Genomic DNA, 15747 nt, shown 5'->3' with positions numbered 1-15747 from the left:
AGGTCACGTGTTTCAATTATCTTACGTTTGAATTTGGAATCTAAAGACACGATTTAGCAAGTAATTGACCTGATCACGTGACAGTCTGGTCCTTATGGCAAACTGGATGGGTCCTTTCATTGCACTGCATTTAATGGAACTATTTTAAAATATAGATCTTTATGGAGTGTTTAGAAAAGTGACCTCAAATTTAGAATATAATCCCAATTTTGATATAATTTTTCTTGTGACTTCAGGGACGAATGTTTTAAAATAGTTTCATTGCATTCAGCATCTTCAAATTAGTATAAAAAGTGCGAGTAGAAATTTACCCAAGCTTGGGCACTTTTCACTAGTGTCATTAGCATTAGGTTTTTTTTTTTTTTTTTTTACTTCTATCTTAAGCTCGGAACAGCCGAAGCAAATAAATCTATAAGCTAGAATGTTAATACTTGATCAATGCAGAGGTGTATATCTACTTTTGGGCTACCTGTATTGCCAAGAACGTCTTTTCAAACTAAAAAGTTATCAAATATACAGTACAGTACCGTAAACTGGGTATACTTTGGCCCTTTAAAGGCAATTTTGGCCCAAAGGAAGAGAAAGATTTGATTTATTTCTACATGGTTATTATGGTTCCTATCACTAAGAAAAGTTGTGGATCGAAGTATTACAACATTGAGAACACGTGGATATTGGCGCTAGGGATTTGTTTCCAGAACGTGTGAAGCAAAATGCTAGCAATTGTTTAGCAAACATTTATCATATTTCACATTTCAAGTTTCACAACTTTTGTTCATTGCATTGAAGTGGCATATCCTGAATGCATAAGTAAGTAGAATATAAAAACATGTTCATTAGCGAATATTGTTAAGCTAACGCTTTAAATGTTTGTTCAGTTACGCACAAACTATTAAGCGTTGAATTGCGTGAGGTAACATTGGCTCAATTTTTGGGGTAACATTGGCCCATATTTTCTGTGTTGGTAATGGCCCAATATTAAAGATGAAATGATGAACAAATGGTGCGGTGTAATAAGGAAAATTAACCTCCTCTAACTTCTAAAAGAAGATATTATACAGTGCCTATCTTGCAAGAATTTTCTTCCTAAAACTGAGCAGTATAGTACCTGCAAAGTACTCTATCGCAATGAAGAATATGGTGCTCTTATTTTCGGATGTTAAGTATTCATTCACTTCGAAGATTTTCATTGAACGATATTTTTGTTTGCCTCTAAATTGAAAAAAGGGATTGCGATAAATTACTACTGGTTCTCAGAATATATCGCGGGACACATATGTCCCAGTGGTAGTGAAAGGGTTAACTAGTACGTACTAGTTTTGCTATCTTAAGTAACTTACACTAAAAATACAAATAGCTGATCAAAGCAACATTTATTTTAAAAATAATAAATGTGTAATTGTTTTGCCAACTAACTGAACATATTGGACAATGTCTAATGAAGCGAATATGTTCAGTTGGCGAAACTGTCACACATTTATTATTTTTAAAATAAATGTTGCTTTGGTCAGCTATTTGTACTTTTAGTGTAGCCAGTGGCAGCTTTAGTGGGTAGGCTGGGTAGGCACAGGCCTACCCCAAAGTTTGGAAAATACATGAACGCTAAAAGATACAATAAAGAATAAATATACTTTCCACTATTTATACAAAATCGTTGATAATTATTTAACAAATAGCATCAACTACTACTCTAAAAGTAATTCCCTATTGTCATTAATCAATGAAATGTGTATATGTATCCATAAGCGAGGAAGCGAGCCTACCCAAAATTAAAATCCTAAAGCCGTCCCTGAATTAGCTCTACTTATTTATATAAAAATGAAATTATATAAATGTAGAAAAACAGTAGAGCTCTGAGGGAAACATTGTACTACACGTATGAAACTGATAAAACATCCATACACTATGTTTTTCTCTGATTGAAGGTGAACTCCAAGGAAAAACGTGCATTGAATTTTGCTAACATATGTATTCTCCAGAAAGGAAGAATTTATTAGATTTTTCACTTTATGAAATTATTTTTCATCTGACGTATATATCACAAATAAAGTTTAGGGTACAATGATATAAGGACTATAAGCAAGTGAAACAACTTTTCATGAAAAGAGAAATTTTCATAACCTATTATTTATCAACGATCGGCATACTCTTTAGGTTTTTTTTTATTCGACTCGACGTATCTATGTATTGAAATACTAGACTTGCCAGATTTCTGAAGCTCCGAACCGGAACATTCTTAATGCCATTATTTTCTCAAAAATTCCCGTGAGAAATTCTCAACTTAACAAGACACATGCACATTGAAAATTCATAATGCACATTTTCAAAAATATTAATATAAGATGTTTTCTTACACACCACTTCGAATTTAAGAAAGTACACTGCATAAATATTAGTATGTACAAAGCAGGTATTTTGGTTTGTAACCCAAATTATTATTATTATTATTATTATTATTATTATTATTATTATTGTTATTATTATTATTATTATTATTATTATTATTATTATTAATAATAATAATAATAATAATAATAATAATAATAATAATAATAATAATAATCATGCAGAAATCAGTATGAGGTATTTTAGTCTCAAAATTTGCTGTTCAGTAGTCATATTTGGTGTTCTAATTTCTCAAGCAGTTAAGTTTTACTCAAGAATTGTTTTATTAGTTAATATATGCTTTGGTCAGAATTTGTCTGTTATTTTATAAAAGAATTGTTTCTGCTGAAATATATACATAGAAAGACAAAATTTAAGAACTAACTAGTTTAACATCTGCAAAATGAGGAGGAAAAGAAGAACTACTACATATTATTGAGGTTTATACTTTTCACTTGAATGAACCTTTCTCTAAAAGCATTCGCTGTTATTTATTTATTAAAGAATTCAAATCAAAGTTCATTTAGCAGAGCATTAGTCTTCTCACTGTTGACTTTTCAACTAAACTTCTCTTTGGAAAAAGCGCTTTGCGACTAGAAACTAAATTTCTCCGTCTGATTGGGACTAAATACAAAACCGAGCGGAATGCCGGGACGACCCTTCAAAATCAGGACGTCTGGCAACCTATATAAATGTCTCATTTCGTCTTTACATGATAGGCTATTATATTCAAAGAACAACTAAAATCCAAGACTTAATCAGTTGAGAATGCTCCAAGAGCACTGTCAGAAGGAACTTAAGAAGAGTGCAGACATGGAGCGGGAAGAGTAATTGTGATTATTCCAACATGTGAATGTAAATCTTTTTATGCGTACCTTCTTTCATTTCTCGCAAAAATTCGCAAAGTATCGTCTCTCTTTGACTTAGGGTTCATAAGATCTCCTGAAATTCGAATTTTTTAAAACCAATATCTGGTGAACTGTGGCCAGCTGGCCAGTGGCTACTGGTTACTTTTTGGTACCAAAATGTTCACCATCTTCTTAGGCATTGATCAACACCAATATGATCTCTCTATGACTTACGGTTCCCGAGATATGGATCCTTAAATCTCCCGAAATCGAAACTACTATTTTTTGGTCAATATCTTGGGAACGGTAAGTCGTAGAGAGATTATATTTGTGTTAACAAATAACTAAGAGGATGGTAATTATTTTAGTTTTGATATTAACTGCTGGCCAGTTGGACAGTGGCCACTGGTCACTATTTGGTACCAAATTATTCACTATCTTCTTGCATATTGATCAACACCAATATAATCTCTCTTTGACTTACGGTTCCCGAGATATGGCTCCTTAAATCGCCGGAAATCGGAACTTCTTTGGCCTATATCTCGAGAACGGTAAGAGTGACGCGAAAAATTCCATCATTTTCTCAGTTTTTGATGCTCTATCGGATGGAGGCTCAAATTGAAAAAGAAATTCACAAATAACAGACCGACAGTAGACGCACAGACATAGAGACTTCAGTAACGAACTTTTTAAGTTCGTTGATCATATATTTGTCATATGTATCATTAACCGTACTAAGCTCTGTTGTTTTGTTAGTATGACCGTACAATGAAAAGCTTCATTACGGTATGCTTCAGTAATAGTTTCATCTTAATAATTTCGTAGCTTTATACATTTTTGTTTCTTTTTTAAAAAAACTTGGCTTTTTGTATTTTCTCGAAAACTGCACATGAGAATTTATACCCATCGATATCGTTTTGTTCAGGTGAATGAGAGCTATCGATTGGTAGAAGTCATCTTTGGATGTTTTCTCTGTTAAACAATAACAATGTTGCAAAAATTTTCAAATGATAAATAAATCTAAATATTTCCGATGAATATTCACCGGTAAAACACACTTATTTTACTTCAAAATTAGCTTCAAAAAGTTTTATACAAGGGCGCCGATTCCAGGAGGGCCGGGGAGGCCCGGGTCCCCCAAAGCTCATGTGGGTCCCCGCATTGTATTTATGAATATACAATATTTGACAAAATTTGAATGCATAATTTGTCTTAAAATTCTCATATATGCCTTCTGTATCTGAATTCCCCCCCCCCAAATTTACAGAGAAATCGGCGCCCTTGGGTTTTATATAGGGGAAAAGTTACTTAACCATCGCACTACCTAGGTACTTTTCGTAACGCGGACTATCAGTGGGGGTCATTTTGTACCCACCTGTTAAGATTAAATATATCTCGCGAAAGAAACAAATTTCTGTCACAAAAATCAACAGTGACTGGAGTGAACGCTACACGGAATAAGCATATTGGATATTTATTATGCTGCCATCTAGGAGTGACACTTCTAATGTCACATCTCCTACGAACGGGGGTGGGGGTAACTTTGTGTCCATCAACTTAAAATAGCAAATTTATAAGACATACATACGCTCACTTTGCACCACCGTAAAGTATATGCTTTAGCCAAACATGTTGAGCAATAATATATTTTCTTACAATTTTAAAGAAAGAATTAGAAGAATAATTACAAAAAAAAAAAGCTTTGGAGGGTGGGGGGCACAAAGCTTCCCCCGTTGGTAGTGCCAAGGTTAATTCCAACACATTCTTTTCCTTGTAACGAAAGAGCGCGTGCAGTTTGTTTTTCCACGGGGTACAAAATGGCTTCTCCTGCGTTGCACTACTGACATATATTTTAGTGGCTGCATTTGTACACGCCTTACGTGACTGAACTGAGAGATCTATTTCTGTTCCTCCGTATATAGCGCTTCCTGCTTCGACAGAAGCAGACTGTACGCCAAATTCTCTTCCTTTTCATTAAATCGCAGAACGAAAAAAAATATGTATTTTTAAAAAGAAAACAAGGTGAAAAAGTAAAGTAACAAGTAAATATATATAAAAATTAAAATGTACTTACCGAACTTGTACACTTTAATCGTATAAAACTTGATTGTTTTTCAAGTTTTTAAAAATTTGCACACTGATAGATGGAGTTGATCAGCTGTTTTTTCCGTTCTAAAATGGTGATACCCATGTGCGAGAAGGTTTTCTTCGTAGCGAAATGTTTTCACTCAAGCATACGTAACACCGAGCAATGACGTCGTTCGCTACGTCACAAGGTATTTCGAAGATGTCTTGTTGACCTCTAACTCTCTCTGTCTCTCGTGTCACCTCTCGAGGAGGCTGCTGCGGGAAGTGGGGGTAAGGAGATGCACAGAGACGTTCAAGACTCTTTTACTTAACGAATGCCAGTAATTTATTACCAGACAGAAAAAAAATCGGGAAAAAACTGCTTCAGGTTTATCGACCAGTTGAAGTCAGGTATTTAAAACGTTATTTTTAAAACTAGTTCTAACAGTGTCTCACATTCTGATTAAAATTCTAAAATTCTAATTTCTACGTGCATTTTGTTAATTACCCTTGAGTTTCACCACAGTCAATATTTTGCGTGACCATCCTCCATTACTGAATGACAGATCTGTATTGTGTACTACAAAGAAAAATGAAATCTTTCATTTTATGTTCCACTGTTATGCTTCGTATACTAAAGGAAATGGTCGATATTGATGAAAAAGAATGAAATGGTGAACATGAATGAAGAAACTAGGAAGAAACAACAGAACCCCAAGAAAACCCAAGCATACGGTGTTTGCCCACCACAAAGTCCACTATGCCCGGGCTGAGAATCAGGGCTGGCTCTACGATCTGCGTAACACGTGCATTTCACGGGGCGGTAAGTTTTGGTGGGCGTCAAAATTTGTCATAACTATATTATTTAAAATAAATATTTCTTGTTCGTAAGAGACTTCACGATGACGGTAGTTAAATTTACTAAGCTGACCTATTTGAATACTACATTCATAAATTATGTTTAGGTCGCATTAGTTTAAGCTCACATAGGCAGTGCTAAAGCAAATGGTCCAACAAATCCCAGCATGAATTGCTTGATTGTTGTCAAATACAGAAAGTCAATTCATTAACCTAACCTAACCTGTTCCATCTAGTTAGTTATCACAAAGTAGTTCCTTATCATTGAAACATTTTATTTTTCGAATTTTGTAACAGATGTAAAAGGAAAATCAAGAAATAAAGATAAAAAGAGCTAGTTGTGCTGGAATTGAAAACTATGTATTGAGATTGAAGCTCGATCTTGAATTCTATAAAAGGATTACGATCTTTAATCTACAGGTGTGCTTGCTTTATCTTTCATTTACATAATAGATTATTGTTTTAAAAAAAAAATCAGACACAACAAGCTTGTATTTGTAGTATTTAGGCCTTTCTGAGTACGAGTGGTCTTTCCCTCTCCTTCGTTGTTCATGATGGGGTAGCCGAAAATTGTGGCATTTAATATTCGTTCTTCCTGGAAAAAGGTGACGGCAAATGATGACATTGTACGGGGCGGCAAATTACCTATGAATTAATGCAGAGACGTCTCACACCACAAGTGAATACTTTACCACTGAACCACAGCCGTTCTAATCATCTAAAACAAACAAGACAGTAGATATAATACATGGTTCGGTCCTTCCCGCTGGTCTAGAGGCTAGTACGAGCGCAATTGGTGTATGTAATCCCGGGTTGGATTCGCGGTGGGAGAACATTGAACGCATTTCTTGCAAAGACGAGACATATCGCAATCCATAGAACTCATTGCGCTGAACAAAATTATGTGAGCGAGTGAAAATCCTCATACGTGGTTATCGAAAAAAAAAATCGAATTTGTTTGAAAACCTAAGAATTGATGCTGTAAGGGAACTACGCGATCTATGAAGTTGAAACTTGTGCCGAGGGTTGCTATCTTGTCTGCTTCATTTATGACAGTAGCAAGATGTTAGTACATAATGAGATACAGCTTAGAATTGTGATTAAGTCTTAAACGTTAGAGTTTGATGTTGACACGTGTATCAGTCAATAGGTGATATTGATGAACAAAACAATATGTTCGATATTAAATTACGATGCACTGTTTTCGAGAAAAGTTTATTTTTGTGGCACTAAAAGAGTTAGTCGAACATTCCCAATAATAATTGGAAGTATTTATCCTCCTAGAAGATATTGCTTATTTATGTGCTGTCTTGCTGTTCTTTCTCTTAACCTTTTCTAATGAGTCTTCTCTATAAAGCCCTATACTAAAATTCTTCCTCTGTTAGACGTTTCTCTCTGAAGCCATTTCTAACCATGTCCATCCATTTCAATCTTGGTCTTCCTCTACCTCTCCTCCCACCTACTTTTATTAATATCACTCTTCTGACCATATAGTCTTTTGTTCTTCTCATTAGATGGCAATACCGTTGCAATCTTTTCTTCTTGGATATTCTCTCTCTGTCTCTCCTTACTCTCTCATTCTTCACTTTGACTTTGTTTCTCCTTGTTATCCTACACATCCAGCGTAGCATTCTCATTTAGGTAACATTCAATCTTTTCTTCATATGCTTTCCTTATTGTCCACATCTCTGCTCTGTATATCATTGCTGCTCTAACCACTGTACTTACTTCATTTTTCACCGTGATTCTGCTGTCACACAGAAAACCAGTTATTTTCCTCCAATTTCGCCATCCCTCTTGGATTCTCTGTGTTATTTCCGCATCCAAACCACCACCATTCTTGGGAACAGATTTGACTAAATATTTAAAAATTTTAACATCATTCAATCCTTGTTCTTGTAACCTTATTTCTCCATTTCCTTCACTGTTAACCCCGAGATTTCAGTTTTTATTTCCACTAATTTTTAGGCCTCTATTTTCCAAAAAAAGTTTGTCCAACTTTCAACTTCTTTCCTGTTCGGAGAAAAATTGAAATTGAAATCTTTGAGTTTTACGTCCCTACGGTTATGTCGGTTAGGTTAAAGGAGACGGTGATGATGAATAATGAATGAAATTGTGGAATGAAGAAAGTGGGAGGAACCGGGAGAACCCCGAGAAAACCCACGCACACGGTGTTTGTTGACCACAAAGTTCACTTGGCGGGGGGCTGGGATCGAACCTGGGACTCCAAGCACCAGAGGCGAACGCTCTACCTCTGAGCCACCGCGGCCCTCTTGTTCGGGGAGTATACGTAGTTTGAGGTTCACTATTTCATTCAAGTATATTAGGCTGACGCTTATGGTTCCATATGTGGTAGTATTTAGTGTTCTCTATGAGACAAGAAATTTGTCTTGAAAACGAGACAAGAGTAGAGGCGAGAATTATGGGAGTTAAATTCGAGGTGAGATCAGAGGCCTCGTTTAGGGGGGCAGGAGGGGGCAATTGCCTCCCCCAAGATTTTGAAGAATAATATACTTTAATAGATTGTCCACTAATATACTAGTACAAAACGTAAAAGTCTTATGCTGGTGGCGCTTTTGTCCCCCTCAAGCGAAGTCTGAAATGACGCCCCTGGGCGAGACGAGACACATGTCACTTCTCGTCTCATTTTTAAGATGAGACGGTAAATTACATAAACTCATAAATAACATTGGTTCATCCAAGTCTTATATCATAAAAATACTGTCTTAATATTAAATAATAGAATACCGTTGTTTGCATCAGAAGAATAAGGTTTAGGGATATATTTGAAAGCTATAGATATACACAATTTTTTTCTGTTTTCAAATAATTGTAAATGCAAGTTTGATTTCTATTTACTTATTTATTTATTTATTTATTTTTTAACAATCACCAGATACAGCTCAGAGGTTATTTTACACTGGATGTCCAACAACAACAATAACAATGGAAAGGATTTGGGAAGGTATCGGCCAGGGCCTGTTTACTAGGTACCATTTCGGCATTTGCCTGGTAGGACTGAAGGAAACCCTGGAAAACCTCAGTCAGGATGGTCGGCAGCGGAATTCGAACCCATGACCTCCCGAATGCGAAGCCAACGCTCTACCACTTAAGCTACTTCTCTGAAATTATTTTCACAACTGGTCTCTAAATTTTTCCTAAATAACTTTTCAGTACGTCAAGACCGAATCAAGTCGTTTTTACGGATCCGGAAATAGTGTATTCACTCACATCTATAGAAATCATTACGTAAAATTTTAATCAAATTTCGTTATTTCGAGATACATATATTTTTTAAAGGCGCAACGTTTGTCAACGTTATGTGGTAAAATCGTTCTTTTATACCTGAAATCAAAAGATTTTCTTCGTATAGTAGAAATTGTGAATCAAAATTGTATCTCTCAAACTGAATGTTTCAGCAATAAAACTTAAGCTTTTCCTATTGTCGATTAGCCAATTATCTTCTTGTATGAAATATACTATTCACATATGCTGAACGTTTCGAAAGAAATTTCTAATAATAATGGGAAACTTTCTAATAAAGCTATGTACGCCTCGGACTAGATTTATTCAAAGTTCTATCTTAGAAAATTTCAACCTCCTAGACCGAGAATAGGTTTATCCCAATATCCGTCTCTTAGACCTCGAATTTGAGAAATTTCTATCTTATCTGTGGTCTGGAGTCAAATGCTTTCGGACATAACATTTCAGACAGAAAAAAATTAAATAACTTCTAGGTAAAATTAAAAAAAAAAGAAAAAAGTATAAATTTTGTCCATAAATTTACAAAACAGGACAAGGTGAAGAAAACTTTTCGAGAATCCAGAAAAGACGAGAAAAAATACTCGAGAATCGAGATTCTGCAAAATTTAGGAGACGAGACAAGAAAACCTTATTTCTGGTCTCTCAGCTACACTAGTATTAATCAAAAAGAGAAAATAAGATGAAGGAAGTTAAAAAAAAGGTAGAGTCGTAAAACTTTCACCTCTTGTGCAAGAGATCTCTGGTTCGATTCTAGGCCATGTAAGTTTGTGATGGACAACAACGTGTGCATGGCTTTCCTCGGCGTCCTCCTGGTTCCTTCCACATTCTCATTCCATCTACTCCTTTATTATTACTCACTTTCATTTATACCCTATAGGGGTACGTAGTACACTAATGTAGGATGTTATTTCATTTTTCTAAATGCATAATAACCATAACTTAACATACCTTTATCCAGGCACATACCCAGATTTTTGTCGTTGAGAGGAGTCCAAAGTTTGGGGGGTTCATACTACAAGGCACTATGTGTATGTAGTATTGAAATACTGTTATTCTATTTGGTCTAGGAATTAATTCGTGCGGGTGGACAAGAGATGGCGCAACGAACGGAGCGTCCCACAGTTCCGTGTATCCACACATGTGCTGCAAATCCCTGTCATCGCGTATCGTTCGTAGTATAGGGCAGTGGATTAAAGCGTCAACAACACCAGTTTGTAGTTAAGTGAACATGGTGCAATTTGTGCCTGATAAAGTGTTTTTGCGGGGTGTCCTGCTGCATTACTTTAACATACAGAAAAGTGCGACTGAAAGTCATCGTATTTTGGTGGAAGTGTATGGTGACCATGCTCTAGCTGAGCGAACGTGTCAGAAGTGGTTTGCACGGTATAGAAGTGGTGATTTCGGCTTGGCAGACCAAGAGCGAGCTGGACAGCCAAAAAAATTTCAAGACGAAGAATTGACAGCATTGCTCGAGCAGGATTCGTGTCAAACGAAGGAACAACTTGCAGCAGCATTAGGCGTTGATCAAACAACAGTCTCCAAACGCTTGAAAGCCATGGGAATGATTCAAAAGATGTCACATTGGGTTCCACATGAATTGAAAGACAGAGACGTTGAAAGATGAAAAACCATTTGCGAATTGCTGCTTCAACGACAGAGCAGAAAGGGGTTTCTGCATCGAATTATTACGGATGATGAGAAGTGGATCCATTACGAGAACCCTAAACGAAAAAAGGCCTGGGTGAAACCAGGTGAACCAGGTCCATCACAACCAAAACGAGATATTCACTGTGCAAAGGTTATGCTGTGCATATGGTGGGATATGAAAGGTGTGGTGTACTATGAGCTGCTGCAACCGGGTGAAACTATGAATGGAGAACGTTATCGACGACAATTAATGCGTTTGAAGCAAGCTCTGGCCAGAACACGACCAGAATGGGAGAACAGACATGATAAACTTATTGTTCAACATGATAACGCTCGCCCACATGTCGCAAAACCGGTCAAAACCTATTTAGAAAATGTCGGATGGGAAGTTTTACCCCACCCGCCGTATTCACCAGACGTTGCTCCTTCGGACTACTACTTGTTCGATTGCATGAACAACGATTTGATTGGACAGCGGTTTACTTCTTCAGAAGATATCGAAACATGGGTCTCTGAATGGATCGCTTCCAAGGATGAGGACTTCTTTCGCCACGGAATCCGTACATTGCCTGACAGATGGGCGAAAGTGGTGGCTAGCGATGGACAATATTTTTCTTAAGGTATTTATGTATTTTGTGTTTGTACTACAGCTTCAATGTGTGCGTACCAACCGCACGAATTAATTCCTAGACCAAATACATCAGAAAAAAATAATACATAGTTTTTAAGTGCTGGAATGTATATTCTCGGTAAAAATGATAGAAGTAGATTGTTTTCATAAGGAAGGAAAAAGTACAAATGAAGTGCAAGATCAAAAGTTTGAGGCTATGTGAACCATTTCGCTGGTAAACAAGTACAAATATATGTGAACTTACCAAGTTTTCTCTCTCTTCTTTGGGTGGGGTCAGGACTTGGTGAATCCACAACGTGGGTGCGCCCCTGCCCGTATCGGTTATCTACACTAGTCCGATTTAGAGCTTAATTCTATAATGGTCTTCGCAAAGTATGAAGATCGCAACGCAACGCAACGCAACGCATCGCAACGCAATGCAAATAAAGCAGAAAGTAATGTAACAGCTATGTCAACTATTGGAAATTAAAACGGAAATTTTGTGTTTCGTTGATTGAAACCCATACGGAATGAATCTCATAGTCTAATCTACTTAAAACGGGATAAGAACATATTCAACTGTTGATGACCAGTGGCGTATATAGAAGGGGGTTCAAGCACCCAAATTCATATTATTTCAGAACACGAGCGTTATTTATTCATATTTTAATATATGTATTATTATTAGAATATTAATATTTTAATATTCATATAGTTATTTTCCAAAATACAATGTAGAAAAAGAATTTTCCAACCCGGTAACTCCCTTTGCGTAGCCACTCGACATATTCAGTTTGAGTAGACGTTGCGTGAAGTACGTGAAAAATCTTAACTTTCCACTAAAATGCCATTAACCTATAAACTACGGGATATTTTTATTTCAAAGTACCCCGTTTTTTTGTCTTAACTACGGATATTTCAATTTCGAAATGGTACTACAATAACTTTTCTAACACGTTTTGTTTCATGTGTCTTCGATAAATAGGAGTGAAGAAATGGACTTCTTTGTAAATCCTTACGAAAACGCTTTAAATGTAGTTTAAAGGTTACAGGTAAATTACCACCGTAGTTTAAAGGTTAAAGAATTTACCTCCGTAGTTTAAAGGTTAATATCAAGATGAAATATACATCTCCTATTTCCCTATTGTATTACAACGAAATCATATCTCAAAGATAAGAATTGTAAACGATATTTTCAGGAAGATTTACGTTAAAGAAACGTCCATGATAAAAAAAGAGAGACATTTATTTTTGTATAAAAATGTCAAATAACACAAAACAAATGGCAACATTACGGAGCACAGCTAATTACTACAGCAAAACGTTACAAACATAGACATATAATTTAGTTTTTAATTACAATTTATCTTACATAAAACGATGAAGCGTATTAAAAACTTTCCAACGTCGTCCAAATCTGTTTAATCTGAAAATAGAAAACAAAAGGATATAAACATAAACAATCTATTATAAATTTCTATAAATACTATTGTTATTTGTAGTCAGAAATTTTAGGCTCAAATGTTATGATAAAAACAGGTGCGAAATTTTGGTAAGAATAGTACAAAAATTGTGCAAATTTCAAATGTATATTAATTATAAAAACAACACCGAAAAAAATTAAATAATGTAAGGAGTTAAAAGTCACCACCGTATATATATATATATTGGTCAATGTTGCCAGTTCCTTTTACTTCCTTTTCAATAGCTTTCAAATAACAGGACTGCATTGAAGCGAAAGTAATGTAATGCCGCACACGTTCGGTGTTCCTTGTCTGAAGTCCAGAAGGTATAACGTCCCCGCTTGGACCTGCTCGTCACTGGAGGTATAGTAAAAGGGTAGCTATACACCACCAACCATCTACTGCGCTCAGCGAGCCACGAGTAACCAAGCTGGCCATTCCTATTACTAGCTGTTTTCCCCAAGCCATTGAGTTATCTATTAGAATATGTCATATATTTCATTTATATGTTTATGCAACCTGCAACTGTTAAATGTTTTACAGATTGCATATATATATATATATATATATATATATATATATATATATATATATATATACAGGATAGAATAGGAGTAAAATGCGATGGAAGAGTAAAAAAAAAAAGTTTTAAGAAGTGCGAAAACGTAATAAAGTTGAGTAAAGGTGCAAAAAGCCGCTTGCATTGATAAAAGTGCAAAAAGATGCAATCAAGACACACACTGGATTGTTTATTTAATGTTTTCTTTGCAAGAGAAGCTAATTTGGGCATTTCCAGGGAGAGAGAAAAAGAAAAAATAATTGCATCGTCTAAGTATCAAATAAACTAAACCAAAATCATCTTGCTCTACTCTCCAGGAAGGAATCGTAATAAATTAGCATCGTCGTTAGGTTTAATGCGAGAGATCCTAGATTAGCCACCAGTGGAACCAGCAGCGCAAATCTGTCAACATTGGAAAGGGGAGGGGGGGAGAGGATAAGACATTTCCCATAAGATATATACTGTGTATATATTTTAAGCGATGTTCAAAATATTTATGAAGTTAAAAAACAATGCTGTGGAGGATCAGGGAAATAGAGTTGTTTTCAACATCGGGAGGCGGGCAGATTTGAGGCTTATTCTGGAGGAGGAAGGAGATGATACTCATATTGCGGTAGATGAATCTGATTTCTGAGGTGAATCTGTTGTATATTATGTATCAGGCGATGTAGATGAAGTAGTGATACATTATAAGTATTACAAATCAGTGCCGTAAACACATTCTGAAATCTGAATACATGTATATTTATAATTGGTATGTTTCTAGGCATCCACAGTGATCCACATTAATATTTTAGGACATTGTTTCATAGTAATATAAATTATAACTTCCCCAAAACCATGAAGAAAGAAAATCGATTATGTATGACGTTTATTAGAGCAAAATGATGATATTTTAGCATTATAGGAATCGTTACAGGAATTAAGCAAATAGTTGAAAATAGACTAACAATTAATGACAATTAAATTCGATTCTTTTTGTGGTAGTCGGACACAAATAATCAGATTTCTTCCCCGAAAAAACACATTTCAAATCGGATTATTAGGGGAACAATCCCCCGCAGTTCCAAGATTGGTGGGGACATGTCCCCTCATCTTCTCAGTGAGAGGAGCTATAGTACAAACAATCGCGCTCCTGAGATAAGTCATATCGGTAAGAGTTAAACTTCAGGGGCGCGGGAGCTCAGTGGTAGAATCCTTACCCTGCTGCGTGGGTACAGGATTCGATCTCTGGCCAAGTAAGTTTATGGTGGACAACATCGTTTCCGTGCGTTTTCTAGGGATACTTCCGTTTCCCCCCATGTTTTTATTCCACCATTTCTTCTATCATAATTTACTTGACTTATCCGTCCGTTTTGCTTCTTCTTCTTCTTTTTTTTTGCCTAACAGGCATAATCGTGGGACAATAAACTGAAAGATTTCATTTCATTTCCAAAGTTCTATCTTCTATCGCTTCAAACTAAGTGAAAAAAAAAACTTTATCTACGAGTAATATATCGATTCCTGTACACAACAATTAGTATCAGATAAGATTTCTTCCTTTAGTTTGTGGAAATAAAACTTTAACTTTTACTGATAACACCTCCTTCACAAGCCGTCACTGAGTACATGTTGTGAGAATCTTACATAAGGATGTACATTCACATCTGTCCGAGCAATCAAATCACATGCATAAGAATTGTTATGACACGCTTCAACTAGGCTATTGAGTAAATTATTCCGGCTTTCTCTACTAGAGTTCGCTATTTATTTATTTATTTATTTATTGCTGAAGTTCCAGTAAATGGAAGCTACATGAGTAATCACATAACAGCAGTTTTCGGGGTGTCTGGGAATTGTATTGAATATCTTGATTGGTTAGTCGTCTGGTTCAGGGTTTATTATTGGTGATTCCATTCTCGAATGGGGTTGTAATTAAAGCCTTTCTATTTCAAATGTGCCCCTGCTGGTGCTGCTGTCGATGTGTGTTTTCCCGTACCTCCCTCAAAAGAGGAGGGACAAGTTGCTGCGGCCGAGATTTTTCAATTGTTGGATGCGGAAACGTTG

At 35.9% G+C, this 15747-nt stretch overlaps 2 protein-coding genes across 2 annotated transcripts in view; both read right to left on the bottom strand.

The window, feature by feature from the left end:
* The window catches only part of LOC145669024 (sodium-coupled monocarboxylate transporter 1-like), a 159507-nt gene extending 154066 nt beyond the window's left edge, over window positions 1-5441 (bottom strand). Inside the window, exon 1 of the mRNA XM_081737367.1 lies at window positions 5308-5441. The gene's annotated coding sequence lies outside the window, so the exon portion shown is untranslated. The remainder of the gene's footprint in view (window positions 1-5307) is intronic.
* A 7527-nt stretch (window positions 5442-12968) lies between these two features.
* LOC145667740 (sodium-coupled monocarboxylate transporter 2-like) overlaps window positions 12969-15747 on the bottom strand; it is an 86912-nt gene continuing 84133 nt past the window's right edge. The window contains exon 15 of the mRNA XM_081735183.1: window positions 12969-13105. Within this exon, the coding sequence (XP_081591309.1) occupies window positions 13101-13105 (5 nt within the window). The 3' untranslated portion in view covers window positions 12969-13100. The remainder of the gene's footprint in view (window positions 13106-15747) is intronic.

This window comes from Thermobia domestica, chromosome 13, assembly GCF_964235325.1.
Source record: "Thermobia domestica chromosome 13, izTheDome1.hap1.1, whole genome shotgun sequence".
In the NCBI taxonomy this organism is placed as follows: domain Eukaryota; kingdom Metazoa; phylum Arthropoda; class Insecta; order Zygentoma; family Lepismatidae; genus Thermobia; species Thermobia domestica.
Note: the sequence above shows the minus strand (reverse complement) of the source record. Positions and strands in the feature narration are given on the sequence as shown.